Source organism: Ranitomeya variabilis, chromosome 2, assembly GCF_051348905.1.
Source record: "Ranitomeya variabilis isolate aRanVar5 chromosome 2, aRanVar5.hap1, whole genome shotgun sequence".
NCBI lineage: Eukaryota > Metazoa > Chordata > Amphibia > Anura > Dendrobatidae > Ranitomeya > Ranitomeya variabilis.
In genome coordinates this window covers 20,659,017-20,681,828 of record NC_135233.1, presented here as the reverse complement: position 1 = coordinate 20,681,828, position 22,812 = coordinate 20,659,017, and the positions used below count along the sequence as shown (strand labels likewise).

Sequence of the window (22,812 nt, the reverse complement as noted above, 5' to 3'; positions counted from 1 at the left end):
GGACAACAACTTTTGCGGTCAAATTTTTCCTGTTACCCTTGGGAAAATTAAAAAATTCTGGGCTAAAAAAATATTTTTGAGGAAAGAAAACACATTTTTTATTTTCACGGCTCTGCGTTATAAACTTCTGTGAAGCACTTGGGGGTTCAAAGTGCTCACCACACATCTAGATAAGTTCCCTTGGGGGTCTAGTTTCCAAAGTGGGGTCAATTGTGGGGTGTTTCTACTGTTTAGGCACATCAGGGGCTCTGCAAACGCAACGTGATGCCCGCAGAGCATTCCATTAAAGTCTGCATTTCAAAACGTCACTACTTCCCTTCCGCTCCCCGACGTGTGCCAAAACAGTGGTTTACCCCCACATATGGGGTATCAGCGTACTCAGGAGAAACTGCACAACAACTTTTGGGGTCCAATTTCTCCTGATACCCTTGGGAAAATAAAAAATTGTGGGTTAAAAAATCATTTTTGAGGAAAGAAAAATAATTTTTTATTTTCATGGCTCTGCGTTATAAACTTCTGTGAAGCACTTGAGGGTTCAAAGTGCTCACCACACATCTAGATTAGTTCCTTGGGAGGTCTAGTTTCCGAAATGGGGTCACTTGTGCGGGAGCTCCAATGTTTAGGCACACAGGGGCTCTCCAAACGCGACATGGTGTCCGCTAATGATTGAAGCTAATTTTCCATTCAAAAAGCCAAATGGCGTGCCTTCCCTTCCGAGCCCTGCCGTGCGCCCAAACAGTGGTTTACCCCCACATATGGGGTATCATCGTACTCAGGACAAACTGGACAACAACATTTGGGGTCCAATTTCTCCTATTATCCTTGGGAAAATAAAAAACTCCGGGCTAAAAATCATTTTTGAGGAAAGAAAAATATTTTTTTATTTTCATGGCTCTGCGTTATAAACTTCTGTGAAGCACCTGGGGGTTTTAAGTGCTCACTATACATCTAGATTAGTTCCTTGGGGGGTCTAGTTTCCAAAATGGGGTCACTTGTAGGGGAGCTCCAATGTTTAGGCACACAGGGGCTCTCCGAACGCAACATGGTGTCCACTAACGATTGGAGCTAATTTTCCATTCAAAAAGTCAAATGGCGCGCCTTCCCTTCCAAGCCTTGCCGTGCACCCAAACAGTGGTTTACCCCCACATATGAGGTATCGGCGTACTCAGGAGAAATTGCCCAACAAATTTTAGGATCCATTTTATCCTGTTGCCCATGTGAAAATGAAAAAATTGAGGGTAAAAGAAATTTTGTGTGAAAAAAAAGTACTTTTTCATTTTTACGGATCAATTTGTGAAGCACCTGAGGGTTTAAAGTGCTCACTATGCATCTAGATAAGTTCCTTGGGGGGTCTAGTTTCCAAAATGGGGTCACTTGTGGGGGAGCTCCAATGTTTAGGCACACAGGGGCTCTCCAAACCTGACATGGTGTCCGCTAACGATGGAGATAATTTTTCATTCAAAAAGTCAAATGGCGCTCCTTCCCTTCCGAGCCTTACCATGTGCCCAAACAGTAGTTTACCCCCACATATGAGGTATTGGCGTACTCAGGAGAAATTGCCCAACAAATTTTAGGATCCATTTTATTCTGTTGCCCATGTGAAAATGAAAAAATTGAGGCTAAAAGAAAATTTGTGTGAAAAAAAGTACTTTTTCATTTTTACGGATTAATTTGTGATGCACCTGGGGGTTTAAAGTGCTCACTATGCTTCTAGATAAGTTCCTTGGGGGTCTAGTTTCCAAAATGGGGTCACTTGTGGGGGAGCTCCAATGTTTAGGCACACGGGGGCTCTCCAAACGCGACATGGTGTCCGCTAAAGATTGGAGCCAATTTTTCATTCAAAAAGTCAAATGGCGCTCCTTCCCTTCCGAGCCCTGCCGTGCGCCCAAACAGTGGTTTACCCCCACATATGAGGTATCAGCGTACTCAGGACAAATTGGACAACAACATTCGTGGTCCAGTTTCTCCTTTTACCCTAGGGGAAAATAAAAAAATTGTTGCGAAAAGATCATTTTTGTGACTAAAAAGTTAAATGTTAATTTTTCCCCTCCTTGTTGCTTCTGCTGCTGTGAAACACCTGAAGGGTTAATAAACTTCTTGAATGTGGTTTTGAGAACCTTGAGGGGTGCAGTTTTTAGAATGGTGTCACTTTTGGGTATTTTCAGCCATATAGAACACTCAAACTGACTTCAAATGTGAGGTGGTCCCTAAAAAAAATGGTTTTGTAAATTTTGTTGTAAAAATGAGAAATCACTGGTCAAATTTTAAGCCTTATAACTTCCTAGCAAAAAAAAATTTGTTTCCAAAATTGTGCTGATGTAAAGTAGACATGTGGGAAATGTTATTTATTAACTATTTTGTGTCACATAACTCTCTGGTTTAACAGAATAAAAATTCAAAATGTGAAAATTGCAAAATTTTCAAAATTTTCGCCAAATTTCCGTTTTTTTTCACAAATAAACTCAGAAATTATCGACCTAAATTTACCACTAACATGAAGCCCAATATGTCACGAAAAAACAATCTCAGAACCGCAAGGATCTGTTGAAGCGTTCCTGAGTTATTACCTCATAAAGGGACACTGGTCAGAATTGCAAAAAATGGCAAGGTCATTAAGGCCAAAATAGGCTGGGTCATGAAGGGGTTAATATTTAGAATTGTCACGTTATGTGTTTTATATAACTACTCTCTGTGACAAAGATGCTGCTCCTGAGCGCTCCCTCTCCCTTCTAGAATGCACGGATCAGGGGGCATGACTTGTTTCTTGCTGTTTATGGAGCCAGCCGCCTGATAAAGCCTTAACGCTGGCTTGTAGTTTGCTTCTGTGTATTGGTGCGGCCTGCTTTCTGCTCTGCATCTCTTCTCTCCCCTGTGCTCCCTGCCTGCTTCTTCACAGCTTCTATGTGACATGTTAAGGAGCATGGCGTGAGAGGCAGGGACAGAGGAACTACGACATGCCACAAACGAGCTGTGAAACTGCAGGCGAGTTGCTCATAACAAGACATATCAATACACGTTCACTGTCAGGGCTTGTTCTGCGCTCCCGGGATGCTCTTTCCCAGCTTGTGTGCTGTCATCACTTTTGCTTTTTGTCAGAGACTGGTTTTTATAAGTAGCAAGAAGCCGGCCACCCCCTCCTGATCAGTGACATATTGCCCCTGAAGAGCAGCGTCTCCATCACAGTGAGCCGTTCTAAAAGGCAAAAACAGTAATATGCAGAATGAGACTTTATGGTTTTGATGTTATGTCCAGTAAATGCATTTAAAGGGAACCTGTCTCCCCCAAAATGGAAGGTGAGCTAAGCCCACCAGCATCAGGGGCTTACCTCCAGCATTCTGTAATGCATTCTGCTGTAGATAAGTCCCTGATGTATCCTGAAAGATGAGAAAAAGAGGTTAGATTATACTCACCCAGGGGCGTTCCCGCTGCGGTTCGGTCCGATGGGTGTCGCGGTCCGGCGCCTCCCATCTTCTTACGATCACGTCCTCTTCTTGTCTTCACGCTGCGGCTCTAGCGCAGGCGTATTTATGTGTCCTGTTGAGGGCAGAGCAAAGTACTGCAGTGCGCAGGCGCCGGGAAAGGTCAGAGAGGCCCAGTACCTGCGCACTGCAGAACTTTGCTCTGCCCTCAACAGGGAGATAAAATACACCTGCGCCGGAGCCGCAGCCTGAAGACAAGAAGAGGACATGATCGTAAGAAGATGGGAGGCCCCAGACCGGACCGCACCAGGACCGCCCCTGGGTGAGAATAATCTAACCTCTTTTTCTCATCTTTCAGGATACATTGGGGGCTTATCTACAGCATTACAGAATGCATTACAGAATGCTGGAGATAAGTCTCTGATGCTGGTGGACTTAGCTCATCTTCCATTTTGGGGGTGACTGGTTCCCTTTAATCTCCATGAAGTAAATGGTTACTTCCAACACGGCCGCACAATACCCTTTTGGAACCTGACACACTTTGCTGACACCAGGAATTGTGTCCAGGGCCCTAAACACCAAAGAAACTAGGAGCAAGAAAAGGTAAGTAGTGCTTTATTTTATTTTTCCTCATTTGAGGTACGTTAAAAAGTTTAGCATGGGCAGGACATTGTAGTTACTCTTCTTTATGTATCATGTTAATTCAAATGCAAGTTTCTTCCTTGTTCCCTCAGGTTCCTGATGTTCAGGACTGTTTTCCCTTAATGGTCCTTTCCATCAGTGACCCCCCGAGGATGGAGCAGGACACAGACCACATGGCGGCTCGGATATTAGACCTCACCCTGGAGATAATCTACTGGATCACTGGAGAGGTGAGATCTTCACATCACTCTGATCTCTAGGAATAAAGCAGGGAAATGACGGGAAAGGTGAAGGATTCTTGGCCTCTGTGTAGTGATCGGCGTCTCCCCATACACAGGATCACACAGTAGTGAAGACGTCGTCTGGGGAGTGTGTGACCCCCCGTGTGTCAGGAGGGCGGAGCAGGACCCCGAGTGACATCACCGAGCCTCCACCTCATTCACTGATACATGAGCAGAAGATCCTAGAACTGACCAATAGGATCACTGAGCTGCTGAGCGGAGAGGTGAGCGCTGCCGGGAATGCTGGGACATTATACAATAACGCTGGGGGAGGGGTCTGCTAACGGCGGGTCATTGTGTGTGTCAGGTTCCTGTAAGGTGTCAGGACGTCACCGTCTATTTCTCCTTGGAGGAGTGGGAGTATATAGAAGGACACAAGGATCTGTACAAGGACGCCATGATGGAGGATCACCGGTCCATCACATCTCCGGGTAAGAGGAGACCTTCCTGGGTTGTAGAGAACAGGTCTGAGAGTCGTCTAGATTCCCCATCATCTGCTCATCACATGTAGACAATGTATTCAGTCACTGCGGTTATTTCCTATAGATGGATCCAGTCCGAGAAATCCCCCAGAGAGAAGTCCCAGTCCTCTATATTCCCAGGATCGGCCAGAGAAGGAGGAAGATGTCCCCCGGGATCATCAGGTAGATGAGATACCTACAAATCCTCTATAGATTCATGTAATTAAATTTTCTAGAAAACTCCTCTGGCCGCCGCGCTGTGTTCCCCTGGTGTAACGCTTCACAATTTGCATTGTATAAGGTAGAACCCTCAGCGTTTTTTACTTTTTTACAGAAATGAGTGGAGACAACAAAATCAATCAGACAAATGTCATAAGTTAAAAAGAGGGAAAAATATCTTCTCACCTTCTCCATGGATACCACACAAGGAAACCTGCAGTGCCGCAGTTAGGAAAGCATTTGTAGAAATAGAAAAATATCCGGCGTGTTGAAATAAAATTCAGAAGTCTTTATTGAAGAATTAAAAAGTCGCACCAGTGTACACGGGCAGAGAAAATGTGCAAATCTCGCATACGTATTCCGGAATGTAATCCTTATTGCATCTTGAATCTTCTGGATATTTTTCTATTTCTACAAATGTGATAAGTAGGATGAAATAATCAGACCCTTCAGATACAGAAGGAAATGTTGGCTGAGCACAATATGATGTAACACGACGCGATTCCAGTCACTTGTGGACGCTCAGCCTCTAGACACGTCGTCTATGTACGGTCAAGGATACAGATCATCAGTTTGTAGAATACTTGGAACTTAGGGTAGACATTTATAAAAAAAAAAATACATCAGACCTAAAACTGGCAGTTTTCTCCAGTTATTTGGGGTAAACTTGCATGAAATGCTAAACTAAACATTTCCGGAACTTGAAATTGTGACTTTGTCATTTTTACTCCAGTCCCGGACAGCTATGCCCAGTGTCTGACATGTGTTGGACAGAGCTGGCTGCCGTGGACACATGGAGGTCAGAGGGCTCCCGCACGCACTGCCATTCACTGAGCTCTCGGCTCTTCCACTGTTAGTGTGCAGGGCTGACTATTACGGGCAGTGCTGCTTGGAGGGCTGTCAATCATCACAAGGAGAGGGGCGGAGCATGGTAATTAAGGTGGAGCACACAGGGAAACCTATGCTGCGGTGGGGGCGCGTTCTCCCGCTAGTATGTCGCTGCCTCCTTATGATTGGACAACTACTACAGGTGGCAGAAGTACAAGCCCCCAGTGAAACGTAAGTAATAACACCCACACTGACTTGAAAAAAAAAAAAAAAAGTTAACTCATTAAGTGCCAATACTTTGATTACTAATGTCTCTGCAAAGGTCAGACTGAATAAAAAAAACAACACATTCTTTAGCGATTATTACATCATGTGTCCAGTTCAATATGAAATACTGTATTTCTTTAAAATAAGCTCTGGAGGCAGACTCTCGGAAAGATCTATGTCCCTCCCAGAGATCTTAACAGCTCATTTGCAACATAAGAAAAACCTAACCTGCAATCAGATTGCAGATATCAAGGTCTCAGTTTAGGAGGGTTGATTCACCTTAAACTCATCACGTTCCTCAATCATTTTTGTAATGAAACAGGTCACATGGTATTAAAGGGAATCTGTCAGCAGGTGTTTGCTATTTAGTCTGAGAGCAGCATAATGTTACGACACAAGAGCCTGATTCCAGAGATGTGTCACTTATTAGGCTGGGAGCTGTAGTTTCAATACAATAAGTGTTTTATCATCAGAAGATAATCACTGCAGGACTACATCTCATGCGACCAGTGCAGTCCACACAGGCAGTTGACAATCAGTGATGTGGGTAGGGTTATACACAACTCAGCATTCTGATCAGTGCTACAGCAGAGAACATAAGGATTCTAGCAAAACTGCAACAAGAAGCTCAGTAAGTTACACATCGCTGGAATCAGGCTTTCAGCCAATGCACTGCACTGCTCTCAGATAACATAGCAAAACCTGCTAAAAGATTCCCTTTAAGAAATATCTCGGTCATGTTTCTGTAGATGGTACATGCCATATATATATAAATGCCAAGGGCTAAGATTTCTGTGGCTACGCAGCTCGTTACCCCACAAACTATGCTGCTCCCAATGTCCTGAAGCCTTTCTATCATGGCTGTGATGCTCTGCATTTCCTGACCATTTTCTCTCGTAGCTGCGATGCTCTGCATATCCTGACATCTTTCTATCATAGCTGCAATACTCTGCATGTTCTGACTCCTTTCTATCATAGCTGTGATGCTCTGTGAGTCCTGATACTTTTCTATCATAGCTGTGATGCTCTGCATGTCCTGACTCCTTTCTATCATAGCTGTGATGCTCTGTGTGTCCTGACACTTTTGTATCATAGTTGCGATGCTCTGCGTGTCCTGACACCTTTCTATCATAGCTGCGATGCTCTGCATGTCCTGTAACCTTTCTATCATAGCTGCGATGCTCTGCGTGTCCTGACACCTTTCTATCATAGCTGCGATGCTCTGTGTCCTGTCACCTTTCTATCATAGCTGCGATGCTCTGCGTGTCCTGACACCTTTCTATCATAGCTGTGATGCTCTGCGTGTCCTGACAACTTTCTATCATAGCTGCGATGCTCTGCGTGTCCTGACACCTTTCTATCATAGCTGCGATGCTCTGTGTCCTGTCACCTTTCTATCACAGCTGCGATGCTCTGCGTGTCCTGACACCTTTCTATCATAGCTGCGATGCTCTGTGTCCTGTCACCTTTCTATCATAGCTGCGATGCTCTACGTGTCCTGACACCTTTCTATCATAGCTGTGATGCTCTGCATGTCATGACACCTTTCTATCATAGCTGCGATGCTCTGCGTGTCCTGACTCCTTTCTATCATAGCTGTGATGCTCTGCGTGTCCTGACAACTTTCTATCATAGCTGCAATGTTCTGCATGTCCTGACACCTTTCTATCACAGCTGCGATGCTCTGCGTGTCCTGACACCTTTCTACCATAGCTGCGATGCTCTGTGTCCTGTCACCTTTCTATCATAGCTGCGATGCTCTACGTGTCCTGACAAACACTTGAGCAGATCCGTAATCTTTTAGGAAATTTAGTTCTTGCTTTCTAGGTTTGGTTTTTGAAGTGGCTGTAAGATAAACTATGATTCTTTATCCTTTTTATGATGTCTGCAATGTTGGATTCTTGCAGGAAAGTTACGTTGGATTGATGAATGGACTAAAAAAACTTGCAACAGTGTCAGTGGCCGGTAAGAGCTTTTCAGAAATCCTATTTGACTGTAATTTTTTTATGTACGGGAAATTTGGAAAAAAATTATTTACAAATATTATTATTGCTGTTAATTATTGTCAATGACGAGTGCTGCACTTCGCTGTCTCCAGTGCCGTCATAGGCAATATATAGAGCAAATACTGTAAGTGCGGCCAAGTCTGACAATATGGGTGTGAGTGCTGTCCAGCTGGAGTGATCAGCTCCCTGCCTCGAGACCCTGGAAAGCACTGCACCCTTCTGGAGCTCCCAGCTTACTGCTGGAAGCTGCCAGATATAGTTTTATCAACTGTGGTTCAGTCCTGTGGTCTCAGCTCTTGCCTCTCGTTTTGTGTATCCCTGTTGTATGACCTCGGCCCATTTCCTGACCATTCTTTTGCTTGTTGATTTTGTACTGTACTTTTCTCCTGGTTCTGACCCGGCTACCCGACTACCCCTGCCAGCCTGCACCACCTGCCAGTAGCTGACTCTGTGGACCCATCCCAAGAGGCCCCTGTGATAGTGGAGATCGCTGTACAGGGGTTAAAAGAGTGAAAAACAAGGTGACCCTTGGGATTTGGTAAACTGAGTAGTTTGTACTAAGTATGTCCATGGTAGATATTTTTAGCATTGCTAGGCACCCACGGACAGAGACATGTAATGTCACCATAAAGTTTGAAAAAAAAAAAAAACCTTCTGAAATCTGCCTTGCTAAAATGAGACAGACTGCCAGCACAGTGAGGTGTGATTTGACTAATAAAATTATACTCTATGGAAAGGTGAAGGGGAGGAGCAAAGAGACACAGAAAGATTGTGCTGAGCTTTCTAATAAGTCTTTTACATCACTCTAGTGCTGGATTCACATCTACACTGGTCAGTACTGCTACTTACAGTCATCCATGCTGCCACCACTTGTCTCTGGATGCTAAAAAGGGAATGATTCCCTTATATCTGTGTGTTCTGTGTATAGGAGACATTTTAGCAACTAGTCACCACCTACTAGCTCAGATACAACTGAAGAGTGGAGCCTGCAGAGGGGAAAACTGGTGAAAATGCAGGATACAAGTCACATGCAGCACAGGGGTTCTGAGTTGAAATCCCACCATGGACAACATCTGCATCTACATCTGTATGTTCTCTCCGTGTTTGCATGGGTTTCCTCCGGATTCTCCGGTTTCCTCCCACACTCCAAAGACTGATAGGGAACTTAGATTGTGAGCCCCAAAGGGGACAGTGATGAAGATGTCTGCAAAGCGCTGTGGTATGTACTGGTGTTTAGAAGCAAGTATCGTACAAGTGCAGCGCCCCAGAGTCCTGGTCGTTGCAGTACTGTGGCTCCGCCACTATGGGGAGCTATGGTACGTCTGATGGCACTGAAGGAGTTCATCTGATCAGGTATCACAGACACCAATACATTTCACAGCCGGGCCTCCGGGGGGAGCTAAGGGTTCTATTCATTAGGCCACTCCCCACCATAGTGGGTAAACTGGGGGTCAGGCAGGAAGTTAGTTAGAAGCTGACTGGGTTGGAACCAGGCAACACCTTGTGGCAGAGGGTGTTGTGGGGGAAGATACAGTAGGGTCTCTGTCAGGGGTGGGATCCTGACAGAGGCTTGGCAACTTGAACGAACGTAACGGGACCGTGCCTGCTCAGGATAGCGGCGGTGCCCAAGGAGGGATCAGAAGCGAGATAGATTGTGCTGAGTGAGAAACGAGATCATAGCAATAGGAGAATACCAGTAGGAGTCGTGCTGTAAGACCGAGGCAACATCCTACTGAGGCACACAACCGGTGGCCGGAACGCCGAGAGAGTATTATAACATACAGCTTCAAGCAATACTCTAAACAGCGGCAGGACAGTCAGTCTCAGGCGGGCTGTCTAACTCAAATCACCTATGCAGTCTTGGGGGGCAACTTGTGGAGAGGGGCGTCTCTAGGGTCCCGGAAGAGCTCCGAGCCTACCCGTCAAACGGGTGCCGTTCCTACCCGAACCTCAGGGAGGGACGGAGGATTAGCAGAACATCATCTAGTCGAGTTGTGAGGGAACTTAAGAAACAGACACAACAGTTGTGGGGACTTTCCGTAAGCACAGCAGGGAAGGACCACAACACATAGCGCAAGCAGGAAGGCACAGATTTCCACCTGTGAAGAGAACTCTGGAGGTGCCATTGGACCGGCCGGACTTGCGCAGCCTGGTAAACCGTATTCTGGACTGAGGACTCAGAGATCTTCAGTAAAGAGGTAAAGAGACTGCAACCTGGTGTCCTCGTTATTTACCGTGACCTGCACCCCACAACTGCACCGCTACACCACCACTTATTGCACCGGACGTCCCCCACTGACAGACAGGGCCACGGACCGGGTCTAGCCACCGTGACAACCCCAGGACTGAGACCCAGAGGCCCGGCTCCGGGTACCCCTCGGCCCTGCGGCGGTGTGGGGGCGCTCCATTTTGGCGTCACGAACAGGATCTACTTAAGCCTGAAGAATCGGGTCATGTGTGCCTTGGAACTGTGATTTGTTGTGCTTGGACTGTACTTTATTGCAAGAACTGTGCTGCGCCATTTTCCGCCAAAATCCGCCACCATTACAGCGCTGAGGAGAGCGCAGGAAGAGAAGAGGGGCGTGGAGTGGGCGTAGGTAAGCTGGAGAGCGCGAACCACAATGGCCGCCCAGTCTAAATATTTCTGTGTCCTGAGGACGTGTCCGTCAACAGCCGAGGTCCGCCTCCTGATCCTGTTTGGAGGGTGGAGACCATGGAGACGGGGCCGCCCACGAAAAAGACCGCGGGAAGAGGACACCGAGGAAGGAGGAAAAATGGCGACACCGAGAACACCGCGTGGGGCTGACCCGATCCAGCCTGAGGCTGCACCACCCGACACAGCCCCAGATGCGTCAGTGTTACGGGGACTGACCCCTACGGAGCTACCGATGGGCCGACCCCCCTTGCCACCATCAGAGGAGTGTGTGGCTGCAGCCGAGGCCCGCCAGCTAGCGCGCCGCGTGGAGGCCGAGGCCCGCGTGCTCGCTCGGCTGGGCCAACCCACGGAGGCCCGATTGACTCCGGTGTCCCCTGCCCCTCCCGATCCGGCCGCGGCTGAAGGTGCGCTGCAGACACCAGGCCTGAAGATTGTGCCAGAGGCCGAGCACCTGCGGCGCTTGATGACTGCATGGTGAAACCGACCACAACCGGCAGCCCAGGTTGATTTGACCACCATCGTGGAAGTCCCATCGTCTTACTGGGGTGTAGTGGTCTCCTTCAACCCCCGATATGGACGAGGGGTTATACAGGAGATCGGGGAGCCGCTACAAGTCCACGTGGACCGGAAGGAGGTTGAGCACTGCGGAGGAAGGTTTGCTCGCGACCTAGAGCCCGGTGATGCCGTGACTTACACCCGGTGGAAGAGAGCAACAGGCGAAGCTGTCTGGATGGCGCGGGGCGTCCAGCGATGTGTTGCGCTCCAGGATGCCTCTGAAACATCCGACGATGAACCTCCCGCCGAAAAGGCCAAAGAGCCTGACCCGGCAGAACAGCAGAGAACCCGGACCCACCATGTGCCTTGGGGGCGTGCAGGATCCTCGGTGAGAAGAGCATCACGGCGAGGGATCTTGTCGTTGCTGGGACCAGAACCACTTCCTGGTGAGGCAGCGCGGCCCGTTGGCCTGGTGAGGCCCGGAAGGAAACCACCTGCTGCGCCAAATGAGTAAGCATAAATGCTTTGACAATGTAAATAGTTCTTCCTTTAACTGTTTGTTTACTGTTTGCTGCTAAACCCGTCCAGGGTTAATTCTTTATGGATCCCTTTGTTGACCCGGGATCCCTGTTGTTGTTTTGTTTATTTTTTCTGAGTTTTTTGCACGAGTTTTTAAAAACTGCCGCAATCATGAACAGTGCATGATACAAACTTCTTGTATATAGTTTGCACCTTATTAAAGGCGCTCCCTACTGGTTTTACTCCAAAAAGGACTCTTTGTGAAGATACCACACTGGAACCTTTGCTGAGTATGGACTGGTAGCTTAAGAAGATATGCTACCTCATAAAGATTTGGTCCCCTCTTAAAGGGGATGTTCCCTTGTGCATCTAAAGAATGGTATTGCTTTAATTAATGTCTTGACCGAAAAGAAAGTGATAATAATGTTTACATGAGTAAGTTATATGTATTTAACTGGTTAATTGTGAGAAAATGCTGATGATGTTCCCTGAAAAGAAAAGAATGAAAAATAGCAGAAAGATGCAGTGGGCCCGTAGAGGTAGACATGGTGTCCAGCATGCATGGGAAAGAGAAAGATAATGAGAAGGCTTAATGTTTAATAGAAAATGTTTAATAATGTTGATAGGTAATGAGGATAGAAGGTAAACCCTGAGTCCTCATAGGAGCCATACAGAGATGGCTCAGTGCCCTTCAATTGAAAGTAATGTTATGTTCTATACTGTGTATAGTAGTTGAGAGACAGAAGGCTCGGGCTGAAAGGAGCGGTCCTGTAAGAAAGGAGAGGCAGTAGGTCTGGTGCCGATAGGACAGGCGGTCCTGCAGATTTAAAGTAGGAGAATGAAAAAGTTAAAAAACTGCCTTATAATGTGATTATAAGAAGGTCTTTAGTGGATTCCGAGTGTAAGTCCTTAAAGGCAAAGTTAAATTATTGTTCAACAATGTTGCACTAAGTAGAATACCCGGTTGGGTAAGAAGAGTTGTTTATAGCATGTTGCTATGATATTTAACCATGTTTGTAATGTTCAAGTGTCCTTACCTCCCATAAAGGGAAGCCTGTTCAAGTATACTTACTGTTATTGCACTCAACAAAATTGTATGTCTTTTTGCTAACTTGTATTGTTGTTTTCTTCCCAGTCCCGGAGTACTGTGTTTAACCAGGGGGGAGTGCAGCGCCCCAGAGTCCTGGTCGTTGCAGTACTGTGGCTCCGCCACTATGGGGAGCTATGGTACGTCTGATGGCACTGAAGGAGTTCATCTGATCAGGTATCACAGACACCAATACATTTCACAGCCGGGCCTCCGGGGGGAGCTAAGGGTTCTATTCACTAGGCCACTCCCCACCATAGTGGGTAAACTGGGGGTCAGGCAGGAAGTTAGTCAGAAGCTGACTGGGTTGGAACCAGGCAACACCTTGTGGCAGAGGGTGTTGTGGGGGAAGATACAGTAGGGTCTCTGTCAGGGGTGGGATCCTGACAGAGGCTTGGCAACTTGAACGAACGTAACGGGACCGTGCCTGCTCAGGATAGCGGCGGTGCCCAAGGAGGGATCAGAAGCGAGATAGATTGTGCTGAGTGAGAAACGAGATAATAGCAATAGGAGAATACCAGTAGGAGTCGTGCTGTAAGACCGAGGCAACATCCTACTGAGGCGCACAACCGGTGGCCGGAACGCCGAGAGAGTATTATAACATACAGCTTCAAGCAATACTCTAAACAGCGGCAGGACAGTCAGTCTCAGGCGGGCTGTCTAACTCAAATCACCTATGAAGTCTTGGGGGGCAACTTGTGGAGAGGGGCGTCTCTAGGGTCCCGGAAGAGCTCCGAGCCTACCCATCAAACGGGTGCCGTTCCTACCCGAACCTCAGGGAGGGACGGAGGATTAGCAGAACATCATCTAGTCGAGTTGTGAGGGAACTTAAGAAACAGACACAACAGTTGTGGGGACTTTCCGTAAGCACAGCAGGGAAGGACCACAACACATAGCGCAAGCAGGAAGGCACAGATTTCCACCTGTGAAGAGAACTCTGGAGGTGCCATTGGACCGGCCGGACTTGCGCAGCCTGGTAAACCGTATTCTGGACTGAGGACTCAGAGATCTTCAGTAAAGAGGTAAAGAGACTGCAACCTGGTGTCCTCGTTATTTACCGCGACCTGCACCCCACAACTGCACCGCTACACCACCACTTATTGCACCGGACGTCCCCCACTGACAGACAGGGCCACGGACCGGGTCTAGCCACCGTGACAACCCCAGGACTGAGACCCAGAGGCCCGGCTCCGGGTACCCCTCGGCCCTGCGGCGGTGTGGGGGCGCTCCACATATACTGGCCAGAAAATGTTATATAAAAAAAAATATACCCCTAGTGTAATGCATTGGACGGCTAGGACACAATGGCAAATGGCAAAACCTGGTTTGGACTTTTGGTAAACAGAACTGATTGCAATTCACGCAGCCCCAGTAAAAAAAAGTATTTTGTTTGGAAAAATAAGATTTTCTTTTACTTTTTAGGTGACAACTTGGCTAAAGCCTCCAATGGACATCACCATTTATCTCCTTGTAATGAAGTAGAGGACAACAAGACCACGCAAGATAAATCAGTAACTTCGAATGTGCCCGCAGTCTTCCACAGCGGAGATCTGCCCACCAGTACCGCGGATCACAAGAGACTTCCATCTAATCAATTACTGATTGGCAAACAAAGAAATGGACGTAGACAGGGGAAAATATTTACATGTGAAAAACATTTTAAAAAGAAATCTAAGCTCTCTTTGCATGCGAGAATTCACAAGGACGAAAGGCCATTTTCGTGTTCGGAATGCGGGAAGTGTTTTAGTCAGAATCCACATCTTAGGCAACATTTAAGAACTCATACAAGGAACAAACCATTCTCATGTTCAGAATGCGGGGAACGTTTTAGGCAGAAATCGAGTCTTGTTACACATAAGAGAATGCACACAGGGGAGAAGCCATTCTTATGTCCTGAATGTGGGAAGGATTTTAGTTACAAATCACATCTTGTGGACCATCTAAGAATCCACACAGGAGAGAAACCATTTCAGTGTACGGAATGTGGGAAATGTTTTGGCCAGAAATCTGCTCTTGCTAAACATCATCAGAGATCTCACAGAGAGGAGAAGCCATATTCATGTTCAGAATGTGGGAAACGTTTTGTCCATAGATTTTGTCTCGTTAGACATCTGAGGAGTCACACAGGGGAGAAACCATTCTCATGTTCAGAATGTAGGAAAAGTTTTGCCCACAAATCAGATCTTGTAAGACATCAACGGACTCACACAGGGGAGAAGCCATTTTCCTGTTCAGAATGTGATAAATCTTTTGTCTACAGATCAGATCTTGTTAGACATCAGCGAACTCATAAATAGTAGAAACCATCTCATTGTTCAAATTGTAGGAAACGTTTTAGGTGTGGAGCTTTATTGTAGGATCTACTATAGTGAGACATTAGTGCTATAAAAGGAGTTAATTTCCCATTTTTTTGGTTGGACATCGTGATTTCCTGAATGTGTAAAGAGGACTAGTGATGAGCGAGTATACTCGTTGCTCGGGTGGTCTCCGAGTATTTTTAGTGTTCGGAGATTTAGTTTTCATCGCCGCAGCTGAATGATTTACAGCTATTAGCCAGCTTCATTACATGTGGGGATTCCCTAGCAACCAGGCAACCCCCACATGTAATCAGCCTGGCTAGTAGCTGTAAATCATTCAGCTGCAGCAATAAAAACTAAATCTCCGAGCAGTTACAAATACTCGGAGACCCGAACAACGAGTATACTCGCTCATCACTAGAGAGGACCTGTCACTAGTTCAATACTGCTCCCTTCAGTATTCTGTTTGTTTGTTTTTGCCGCCATACAGTTTTAGTGATATGGGCCTTTTTATTTAGTGCCGGTTTTTACAAGGATGATGACTCACAAGATTCTCTGGCTGTGCCTTTAGGATGCTCTGTATAATTACCAGTCTGCCCGTCCCTGAGGTGAAGACCATAAATCGGCCCATATCTCAGGAACTAGATGGATGATTTAAAGTGGTTGTCCACTACTCAGAAAATACTTGGACAACCCTTTTTAATCTCTATGTTTTCCTCCAGTAAAATAATAACATTTATACTCACCTCTAGTGCCATTCCGGCAGTGTCAGCACTGGCTCTCCCAGGGCTAGCGTGACATTGTTATGTCACGCGATCCCTGTAGCAAATCCGTGGTGGCTTTACTCTCCCCTCCTACGGACGTAATTGACATTCGGAGGAAGTAAGAGAGCAGCTGCAGCTCTCATTTTCTCCAGATGTCTGGATTTGTCCAACAGAGAGGAGAGTGAAGCGGACGCTGGTGGGCTGCCGGGATTGCATGACATAATAATATCACGTTAGCCCAGGGAGAGCCAGTGCTGACACTTCCGGAATGGCACTAGTGGTGAGTCTAAATGTTATTATTTTACTGGAGGAAAACAAAGGGAGGAGGTTGTCTGAGTAGTGGACAACCCCTTTAAAAAAACGCAAAAGGGATTACTCACGAGAGCAACAGAAATAAAATAAGAACAAGATCGGTCCACTTTTGACCAGGTGACAAGGACTCTTTAAATGACTGACACTAAATGTTCAACGTATTCAGCTTAAAGGGGTTGTTCAGTACTTGGACAACCCTTCTCAATATTCATGATTTCCTCAACAAAATAATACTCCTCTTTGGTGTCGACCCCATTCCAGCAGTGTCTGTACTGGTCTCCCGGGGTTCGCATGACATTGTTATGAGATGCGATCCCTGCAGCCAGTCAGCCCCAGCTTCAATATCTCCTCTTTCTGACCAGTCACACATCCAGAGGAAGTTTGCATTCTCACTTTCCCAGGATGTCTTCATTTGTCTGTAGGAAGGAGAGTGTGAAGCCAGCGCTGGTTGGTCACAGGATCATTGTTATATCATGTGATCCCATGCTAAAGTATTTGTGTGTCCCTGATGCTGGTTCCATTTTTTTGCATTGAGAGTCTTCCCTTATTATATTGGGTATTTGTAAAGTAATAAGTCACCATTGTCTGATATGTTTCTAGTTTATGTGTATCTTGTGCTCAGGTTCTTTGAATAAATTATTAATAATGGAAGTTTCCTTACAACTGTCAGCACGGTCACAACGGGCAGCACGGTGGCTCAGTGGTTAGCAGTGCAGCCTTGCAGCGCTGGAGTCCTGGGTTCAAACCCCACCAAGGACAACATCTGCAAGGAGTTTGTATGTTCTCCCCGTGTTTGTGTGGGTTTCCTCCGGGTACTCCGGTTTCCTCCCACATTCCAAAGACATACTGATAGGGAATCTAGATTGTGAGCCCCAACGGGGACGGTGATGATAATGTGTGCAAACTGTAAAGCGCTGCGGAATATGTTAGCGCTATATAAAAATAAAGATTATTATTATTTATTATTATTATTATTAACTGTGGTGAAATTGTAGTATGATTGTAAAAATTCGATGACAGATTGGAACGTCTTACAATGGACTTGGACACTTATCCACCGTCATGTGGCATGGGCTTTAGTTGACTAGACTGACCACGTACAACTGGATCCAGGTCATGTAGTCGGTTCAGTGGTCCATTTGTATTAGAAAATGGAACATTTTCTGAAGATTTTCTGCTTGAAAAACTCAAAAACAGTTCAACAGCTCTGTGTGACGTCAGTGAGAACGTAGTCTTCCATAAAAAGAGACCAGAAAGTCGTATGGACCCCAATCCGGTGTCTTCAACACAAGCCCCGATACAACTCAATCAGCCGAAAAAATAAAGATAAAGCTGTTGGAAAGCGAGGAGATAAAACCAAAAGCAAAAAGGGGCCCAACTCGGACTATGTCTCTCCTGGAGCCTGCCTTCTTTAAAAATATCAAAGTATTTATACTGTCTGGTGAATATTGTTTAAAAAAAAAAATCATCTTCGTCATCTCTCGTCTAAAAAAAATGCAATGAAAAGTGGTCAAAAAGTAATATATACACCATAATGCTACCACTAAAAACCACAGCTCACCCCGCGAAAAAAATAAAATGCGCTGCTTTGATGAAAAAATAAAAGTTATAGCCCATAGACTTTCACTCACCAAAAATAATAACATCAGTATTATTCACCTTTCCGCCACTGCTCGGGTCTTTGTTGAGAGGCTTCAGTTACATCTTAACGGCACATGACCGCTGCAGCCAATCACAGAGCTCGGTATCTCATGGAGTCTTCACTTGAAGAGCCGCTTTGCACAATGATTGGCTGAGAGAGCTGCAGCCGGTCAACAAAGACCGATGCAGTTGTGGAGACACTGTGCCGGACTCGGGGAGGTTGAGGGACAGAGGAGTTCATTATTTTGACCTTTGGCAAGCCAATCGCATCCTTGAAAGCCTCCATGTCTTTCATAGTCTTCTTTATATAGACTTCATAGGAGACCAGTAATTTTACAAGTACATTGTACAGATGACCAAGTGATAAAAAACCCCAAAACATGGACAGCAAGAATCGGAGTCTGGCACAATTACTGCAGCTGTGTATGTTGTACTGTGAAATGTGGCGGCGTTTCAGAGAAAGAATGTGTTGAAAAGCCGTCCGGGGACAATGGGTCTTATTCATCGAGACTAGCCTTGATGAACTGTGCGCTACTGAAAGATGCGCCAAATTAATCGAGACGCTGTGTCTCTTCATGAATTTGGTGCATTCTTCAACTGCCGTGCGCCACATCCAGAAGGGTTACTCCAGTCAGGGACTAAAGCACATAGTGATTTATACCACCTTAGTTACTAACCACTTGACTGTGAATTACGCCCCAGCTCCACACACTTTTCTAAAAGATGGCGTAAAAATGACAAAAGCAATAATACATTTGGCCAACTGAAATTTTTTTTGCATCATTTCAAGGTGTTTTTACTCCAGAATTCCTGTGAAATCACCTTGATCAATAAGGCCTCAAGTATCGCGGATGATAGTACAAGAGGCAGGTCCTCGGTGACTTCTCCCTGCCCCGCTCGCCTAGACTGATCAGCTTCTTCTAATCTGCGTGCACATCTAGAGATCTGTCAGTCTAAGGGTACTGTCACACAGTACCATTTTGATCGCTACGACGGCACGATCCGTGACGTCGCAGCGATCGTATAAGTATCGCTCCAGCGTCGTAGACTGCGGTCACACGTTGCAATCACGGCGCTGGAGCGATGCCGAAGTCCCCGGTAACCAGGGTAAACATCGGGTAACTAAGCGCAGGGCCGCGCTTAGTAACCCGATGTTTACCGTGGTTACCAGCGTAAACGTAAAAAAAACAAACAGTGCATACTTACATTCCGGTGTCTGTTCCCCGGCGTTCTGCTTCTCTCCACTGTGTAAGCGCCATAGCCGGCAAGCACAGCGGTGACGTCAGACGTCACCGCTGTGCTCGCTTTCCGGCCGGCAGGCGCTCACACAGTGCAGAGAAGCTGAGACGCCGGGGACAGACACCGGAATGTAAGTATGTACTGTTTGTTTTTTTACGTTTACGCTGGTAACCACGGTAAACATCGGGTTACTAAGCGCGGCCCTGCGCTTAGTTACCCGATGTTTACCCTGGTTACAAGCGAACACATCGCTGGATCGCTGTCACACACAACGATCCAGCGATGTCAGCGGGTGATCAAGCGACGAAAGAAAGTTCCACACGATCTGCTACGACGTACGATTCTCAGCAGGATCCCTGATCGCTGCTGCGTGTCAGACACTGCGATATCGTAACGATATCGCTAGAACGTCACGAATCGTACCGTCGTAGCGATCAAAATGGTACTGTGTGACAGTACCCTAAGGGAAAAGTCAGACGGCCGTGTTACTCAGATGGGGATCGCAACGCAATGGGATGGGGATCTCAACTCAATGCTCGGACTGGCCAACCGCTTTCCCGACTCGAGTGACAGCATGTATTTCTATGCAACTATTACGCTCAGGTCGGAAAAGTCGCCGGTCAGTCTGAGTATTGCGTTGTGATCCCCATCCGAGTTATACGGCCGTCTGACTCTTCCCTTAGGGTGCACTCAGACAGCCGTATACTGTATATCAGACTGAGATTGAACTGCAATGTAAAGACGGGCTGCCAGGTCTCCCGACCCGAGAGTGACAGCACCATAGAAATTTCTGAAACTTTCACACTCAGGTTGGTAGACCCGCCGACCAGTCTGTGCATGGCGGTCCGGTTTATACGGTCATCTGACTGTGCTCTAAATGTGTGGGTTAGGGAGAAGCCGTCAGGGACGGACCTCAGGCAGCAAGAATCCCAGGACAGGTTCACTTTAAATCACTTCCAATTTACATAGGAAAACAGACATAATGAACCTTTAACATAATTGTTATCACCTCCTGTGTAATTGCCTAAATTAATAACATGTAAAAATATTTATCTCATACGGTGATCGTAAAAAAAGGTAAAAGAACCTTCCCGAATTGGTAGGTTTTTTTTCTGTTAGTTGCCCATCACCATCAAAATATCATTTAAAAAAATGATCGAAACGTCATATGTGTCCCAAAATGCTATCAACAAAACAGAAGAAAAAATATAGATCAAATAATTTTATTCTCTTTTCAACAAAGTTCTGATTTTTTTGGAATGATGTGTGCAGCGCCCCAGAGTCCTGGTCGTTGCAGTACTGATGCTCCGCCGCTAAGGGGGGCTATGGTACGTCTGATGGCACTGAAGGAGTTCACCTGACCAGGTATCACAGACACCAATACACTTCACAGTCGGGCCTCCAGGGGGAGCTAAGGGTGCTATGTATTAGGCCACTCCTCACAGTCTGGTAAAACTGGGGGTTAGATAGGAAGTTAGTCAGAAGCTGACTGGGTTGGAACCAGGCAACATCCTGTGGCAGAGGGTGTTGCAGGGGAAGATTCAGAGGGGTCCCTGTCAGGGGTGGGATCCTGACAGAGGCCTAGCGAACAGAAAGAACGTTACGGGACCGCGCCTGCACTTCATCGCGGCGGTACCCCAAGAAAGGACAAGAAGCGAGGTTTATTGTGCTGAGTGAGAAACGAGATCAACGCAACAAGGAGAATCACCAGTAGGAGTCGTGCTGTAAGACGAGGCAACATCCTACTGAGGCTCATAGCCGGTGGCCGGAACGCCGAGGAAGTATTGAGCTCCAGGCCTAACTTCAAACCTACGGCAGGACAGTCAGTTATAGGCGGGCTGTCTCACTCAAATCACCTAAGCAGACACAGGGGGCAACATCTGGAGAGGGGCGACTCTAGGGTCCCGGAAGACCTCCGAGCCTACCCGTCATACGGGTGCGTCCTAGCCATATCATCTGGGGGACGAAACAGAACATCATAATCGAGTTGTGAGGGAACTTCAGAAACAGACACAACAGTTGTGAGGACTATCCCGTAAGCACAGCAGGGGAGGACCACAACACACAAGCGCTAGAAGGTAGGCACAGATTTCCACCTGCAAAGGGAACTCTGGAGGTGCCATCGGACCGGCCGGACTTGCGCAGCCCGGTTAACCGTATTCCGGATTGAGGATCCTGAAGCCTTCAGTAAAGAGGTAAAGAGACTGCAACCTGGTGTCCTCGTTATTTACTGCGACCTGCACCGCACCATAACATCATCACCATCCATACCTATTATTGGGCGCCCCTCAGCAGGGTCACGGACCGGGTCTAGCCACCGTGACAACCCCAGAACAGAGACTCAGAGGCCCGGTACCGGGTACCCCTCGGCCCTGCGGCAGTGGGGGCGCTACATGTGCAGAATCCCATTTTCCAGGTCACTGTTCACGCTCAATGAATGCCTTAAAGACAAAATCTCCCTCCACCAAAAAAAAAAAAAAAAGGAGGAAAATAATAAATATCTCAAATCAGCAAATAACATGGACATATTTGGTGTCCCTCTAATCGTAACAACCCGCAGAACACAGAGATAACATTATTTAACCCATAAAAAAGTGATAAAAAATGTAACGCTGAGGCCGTGTTCACACGTATTGTAAATACTGTGCTTTTTCTACTGTTTCTACGGCATCACATGATGTAATAACAATCTTCTTCGGTTATTACATGTTTGCATTGTTTCTTGTATGCGTTTTGCCTTTTATTTGATGCATTTTGGCGCAGATGTGAAGGCACATTTTTAACACTTTTTTAATAGTAAGACAATCACTGGTGTTTTGTAATAATGCAGGGTGCAGGGGTGATGTCAGGTGTAGAGGTGGATAATTGGGTGTTATCAGCACAGAGATGGTACTGAAAACAGAATCTACTGATGGTTTGTACAATGGGGCGTATAATTAGGTGTCATCAGCATAGAGTTGATACTGAAAACAGAATCTACTGTTGGTTTGTGCAATAGGGGCAGTATACTAGGAGAAGAGGAGGGGGCCTAGGACTGATCCCTGAGGAACCCCAATAGTAATGGGAAAAGGAAAGGAGAGAGAGCAATCAGAGAGTGAATGAGCGGTCAGAGAGGTAGGAGGAGAACCTGGAGGGAACGGTGTCCTTGACACCAATAGAGCAGAGCATAGTGAGGAGGAGCTGATGATCCACAGTGTCAGTTGCTGCAGAGATCCAAAAGAATCAGCAGGAAGCAGAGACCATTAGATTTAGCTGTTAGTAGGTCATTAGAGACTTTAGCGAGGGCAGTTTCAGTATAGTGTAAAGAGTGGAAACCAGATTCTAGAGGGTCGAGAAGAGAGTTATTTGAGAGATAGCAGATAAGACGGGAGTGGACCAGGCGTTCTTGGAGTTTAGAGATGAAGGGAAGATTAGAGACAGGTCTATAGTTAGCGGCACAGTTTTGATCGAGGGATGGTTTTTAAAGTAATGGATGTATGATGGCATGCTTAAATGAGGAGGGAAAGATACCGGAAGAGAGATAGAGGTTGAATATTTTAGTTAGGTGAGTGGTGATAGCCGGGGAAATGGGCTGGAGGAGATATGAAGGAATAGGGTCACTGGTTCAAGTAGTAGGGCAAGATGAAAGGAGCCTGATCACTTCTTCTGTGACTGATCTAAAGACAGATCGTGAGGCAGA

General features: G+C 46.5%; 2 protein-coding genes across 2 annotated transcripts in view; both read left to right on the top strand.

The window, feature by feature from the left end:
• LOC143804196 (uncharacterized) overlaps positions 1-22,812 on the top strand; it is a 75,887-nt gene that overhangs the window by 5,122 nt on the left and 47,953 nt on the right. Inside the window, exons 2-5 of the mRNA XM_077282055.1 lie at positions 4,154-4,291; positions 4,399-4,566; positions 4,650-4,773; positions 4,889-4,986. Coding sequence (XP_077138170.1) covers positions 4,154-4,291; positions 4,399-4,566; positions 4,650-4,773; positions 4,889-4,986 — 528 coding nt within the window. The remainder of the gene's footprint in view (positions 1-4,153; positions 4,292-4,398; positions 4,567-4,649; positions 4,774-4,888; positions 4,987-22,812) is intronic.
• LOC143804204 (uncharacterized) lies at positions 7,897-15,370 on the top strand. Its single transcript, XM_077282064.1, has 2 exons — positions 7,897-8,082; positions 14,303-15,370. The coding sequence occupies exons 1-2, from the start codon at positions 7,977-7,979 to the stop codon at positions 15,175-15,177; spliced, it is 981 nt and encodes a 326-aa protein (XP_077138179.1). The 5' UTR covers positions 7,897-7,976; the 3' UTR covers positions 15,178-15,370.

Coding starts and splice junctions, on each gene's coding strand:
- LOC143804204 (XM_077282064.1), top strand. CDS start 7,977: ATGATTCTTTATCCTTTTTATGATGTCTGCAATGTTGGATTCTTGCAG. Junction 8,083..14,302: donor TGCAACAGTGTCAGTGGCCG/GTAAGAGCTTTT, acceptor TTTACTTTTTAG/GTGACAACTTGGCTAAAGCC.